Raw genomic sequence first — 3,966 nt, 5'->3', positions numbered from 1 at the left:
GCACATCAATAGCATTTAGAAAATAGAGAAAAATAACTTGTCATAAATTAAAATACATTTTCTTTCTGTCTTTTATTCCTGATCATTAGAGCCAATTCTGCTGCTTTTCCTGTCTTTTATTCCTGATCATTAGAGCCAATTCTGCTGCTTATACTCTGAAAATTATTTTATCGTTTCAGAGGCTTCATTTTCTGCTCTGGGCTGCTTTTTTTAACAAGGTCATGATGAAAACCCAATAAGAGGATGTACTTGAAAGAGCTTTGGCAATTGTATCATAGAGCAAATGTCCATAGCAGTTGTTTCTAAGTGTTTTCTAAGTGTTGTTTCTAAGTGATCCCCAACATTCTATCCCACTGAGGTGGGATTACCATGCTGGATTATGCACAATCTCAAATTCAACTAATGTGACCTAAGATACCTCTGAATGATTTTAGCTCCTGGGTGAACATTACACAGAACCAGGGGTCATATTGCTTAGAACAATTCTAAGTCTGTTGAGCGCCTCTCCCTAATATTTCTGGTAATACCCTTAAGCAACAACGTGGATCCAGATTTAGATTCATGGTTCAGAGTTAGATAAATAGCAGCACAGAGGAAGCCAGAATTCAAAGGTGATTAAAGTGTTCTGTACCTTTTTCTCTATGTAAAAGAAGGCATAAGTTTACTAAAAGGAGGATAGGATATTTATTTACCCTTCCTAAAATTGGGTATTTTATACACGGCTATTATAAATGCAAATGTAGACTGCAGACTGGTATATAACTCCTCAGTAGCTAAGCATAGATAATTTTTGGAATATCACTTCCACTTTTTTTGATTAATCCACTCATAGTCTATATTTTATGACCTTCTAGAAAAGATTGTGGTTTCCTCAGATACAACAATTTAAAATGTAAAATGAATTTACACTAAGCATATACATATAAATTTGACTTCTTGTCTGTGTAACTCCATATATTTTTATTCTTCTTTTGCTAATGCTTATTTCTGAGTTTACAAAAATCTTTATATGAAGTAATATTTTCTGGTTACACTCCTATAACAGATTTGGATGAGTTTATTAGTGTGTAGATGACCACTACATCTTTTTGTGAATATATGGAATACATGTGAATACATGGAATATATGTGAATATATGAATTTGTGAATATATGGAATACATTCTCATATTCTGGGGAGTATTCTGAGGAATGATCATTTCATATGTCTTAATGCCATTTTCATTATTTCAGCAGCAGCAAGAAAGGATGAAAAGAAGGAAGGTAAGTTTTATGCAAAATCCCACTGAGCCTTTTGTGAGTACAATTTACCAATATCCTGAGTTGGGGTTTGACTGCTATCCTGTCTATATTCCCCTCGGATAACTGTATCTATTATGTGCATACTTTTGCATGAATGTGGTTTTTCTACTTCACCTCACACAAAAGGGTGAGCTACTTTTTGAAAGCAATTTTAATCTAATCTTTCTCAAGATATAAGGAATAAAGCATAACTTCTCAAAATCCTAGGGCTCCTTCTATGTTGACAGTTTTATAAAATTTCAGAACTATGTAACATACAGACCCATTCTCATCGGCATTCAAATCAAAGTCTTCTAAGCCTTTGGGGTATGTAAAACAGTAGTCAAATTTCAATTTCACCGCTTTAAGCTTTTTATCTGTTTGTTTGTTTGTTTATTTATTTATTTATTTATTTATTTATTTATTTTTCTCTCATTGCTCTGCCTCTGGGATATTTTTGTTCTATTTTTTCTGGCTTATATACCTCTTTTCATTTTTTCTCCTTTTGAAACATTGTCCATAATCAATATGCAATATTAGAGGAGCTTGCGATGAGCTCTGCTTACGTAGATTCAGGAGATCCAGAGTCCATGACCAGCTAAAAAACATATAAAACACTCCTTGTAGACAGCAAGACTGAAATATTGGTATAACCTTCAACCCCGAGTTTTCTTTTTTAATTTTTTCCCTTACATTTAGTCCTCCAGAATTTTCACTTCTACTGAATTATCCTTTTGTTTAATTCTTCCTGTAATAATTAGAACAACTAATCTTCATTTTCAGGATCCAGTTCTTTATTTGCGATCTCACATTGCCATTTGTGATCTCATGTTGGTCTTACTAACTTTTCATGTCAACCAGAACAATGATCTACAAAATCAGTGGTCAAGGACTCCTGTGGATCTCTGAGACATTTTCAGTGGTTCTACAAGGTTTCACTTATTTTATAAGTGATATGAAGTTTTCATTTGCCTTTCTCAGTCATTCTCACTTGAGTTTGCAGTAGAGACTTCTAGAGGCTAAATAATGGTAATAATACAACACAGTAAATGCCCAAGCAGATATGCAAATCCTATTGCTTTCTCATTAAACCAGACATTAATAATATTCACAAAAGCAATAAAAAAGTCACTCATGTCACCATTTTTTTTTTGTATTGGGAAGTGTATTGGTCATAAAAATATGTTATTTATGTTAACATTTAACAGGTTTATTATTTTTAACAAATGCATAAATAATGTCATATTGAAAAATTTCCTCAGCTTTAATTTTTTTAAAATTATAAGTATCAATAGAAGCTACGTTAAAAAAGGCTGTTTGGGAGTTTTAATAGTTAAGATTTTAAAGGAGTCCTGAGAGGAACACGAAAAACTTTGACCAAGATAATTAATTTGCCTCTAATATTACCTCTTTCCAAAATATTCAACTGATTTTATTCAACTTTTCATGCCATAACCTATTTAAAATATTGAGTGGCTTTACACTGACCACTGAATGTACTCTACAAGACTTAACCTGCAATTAAAGTTTTTAAAATTCTTTTTCTGAATCGTCTTTCCTGACTGCCTATTAAGAGTACCTCAAGGCGGTCAGCTTGCTCCTTTCTGCCCGTGGAAGCTGCCGAAGAAGCATCCTTAAAGTCTCTCTTCTCCCTGCCGTCATGTCTAAGTCAGAGTCTCCTAAAGAGCCCAAACAGCTGAGGAAGCTCTTCATTGGAGGATTCAGCTTTGAAACAACCGATGAGAGCCTGAGGAGCCATTTTGAGCAATGGGGAATGCTCACGGACTGTGTGGTAATGAGAGATCCAAACACCAAGCGTTCCAGGGGCTTTGGGTTTGTCACATATGCCACTGTGGAGGAGGTGGATGCAGCTATGAATGCAAGGCCACACAAGGTGGACGGAAGAGTTGTGGAACCAAAGAGCTCTGTCTCAAGAGAAGATTCTCAAAGACCAGGTGCCCGCTTAACTGTGAAAAAGATATTTGTTGGTGGCATTAAAGAAGACACTGAAGAACATCACCTAAGAGATTATTTTGACCAGTATGGGAAAATTGAAGTCATTGAAATCATGACTGACCGAGGCAGTGGCAAGAAAAGGGGCTTTGCCTTTGTAACCTTTGACGACCATGACTCTGTGGATAAGACTGTCATTCAGAAATACCATACTGTGAATGGCCACAACTGTGAAGTTAGGACAGCCCTGTCAAAGCAAGGGATGGCTAGTGCTTCATCCAGCCAAAGAAGTCGAAGTGGTTCTGGAAACTTTGGTGGTGGACGTGGAGGTGGTTTCGGTGGGAATGACAACTTTGGTTGTGGAGGAAACTTCAGTGGTCGTGGTGGCTTTGGTGGCAGCCGTGGTGGTGGTGGATATGGTGGCAGTGGGGATGGCTATAATGGATTTGGTAATGATGGAAGCAATTTTGGAGGTGGTGGAAGCTACAATGATTTTGGCAATTACAACAATCAGTCTTCAAATTTTGGAGCCATGAAGGGAGGAAATTTTGGAGGCAGAAGCTCTGGCCCCTATGGTGGTGGAGGCCAATACTTTGCAAAGCCACAAAACCAACGTGGCTATGGCGGTTCCAGCAGCAGCAGCAGTAGCTGTGGCAGTGGCAGAAGATTTTAATTAGGAAACAAAGCTTAGTAGGAGAGGAGAGCCAGAGAAGTGACAGGGAAGCTTCAGGT

General features: G+C 36.8%; 2 protein-coding genes across 3 annotated transcripts in view; both read left to right on the top strand.

The window, feature by feature from the left end:
- The window catches only part of TRDN (triadin), a 419,992-nt gene that overhangs the window by 243,719 nt on the left and 172,307 nt on the right, over window positions 1-3,966 (top strand). The window contains exon 14 of the mRNA XM_011992160.1: window positions 1,234-1,263. Coding sequence (XP_011847550.1) covers window positions 1,234-1,263 — 30 coding nt within the window. The remainder of the gene's footprint in view (window positions 1-1,233; window positions 1,264-3,966) is intronic.
- On the top strand, window positions 2,876-3,960 carry LOC105548249 (heterogeneous nuclear ribonucleoprotein A1-like). Of its 2 annotated transcripts, XM_011992164.1 has the most exons (2): window positions 2,876-3,563; window positions 3,600-3,960. In XM_011992164.1, the coding sequence occupies exons 1-2, from the start codon at window positions 2,942-2,944 to the stop codon at window positions 3,905-3,907; spliced, it is 930 nt and encodes a 309-aa protein (XP_011847554.1). In that variant the 5' UTR covers window positions 2,876-2,941; the 3' UTR covers window positions 3,908-3,960. The 2 variants fall into 2 exon arrangements, with proteins under 2 accessions (XP_011847554.1, XP_011847553.1); XM_011992163.1 differs by having other exon boundaries at window positions 2,876-3,960.

The sequence above is a fragment of the Mandrillus leucophaeus genome, unplaced genomic scaffold (assembly GCF_000951045.1).
Source record: "Mandrillus leucophaeus isolate KB7577 unplaced genomic scaffold, Mleu.le_1.0 Scaffold405, whole genome shotgun sequence".
Classification (NCBI taxonomy): Eukaryota; Metazoa; Chordata; class Mammalia; order Primates; family Cercopithecidae; genus Mandrillus; species Mandrillus leucophaeus.
This window is presented reverse-complemented; position numbering and strand designations above follow the sequence as displayed.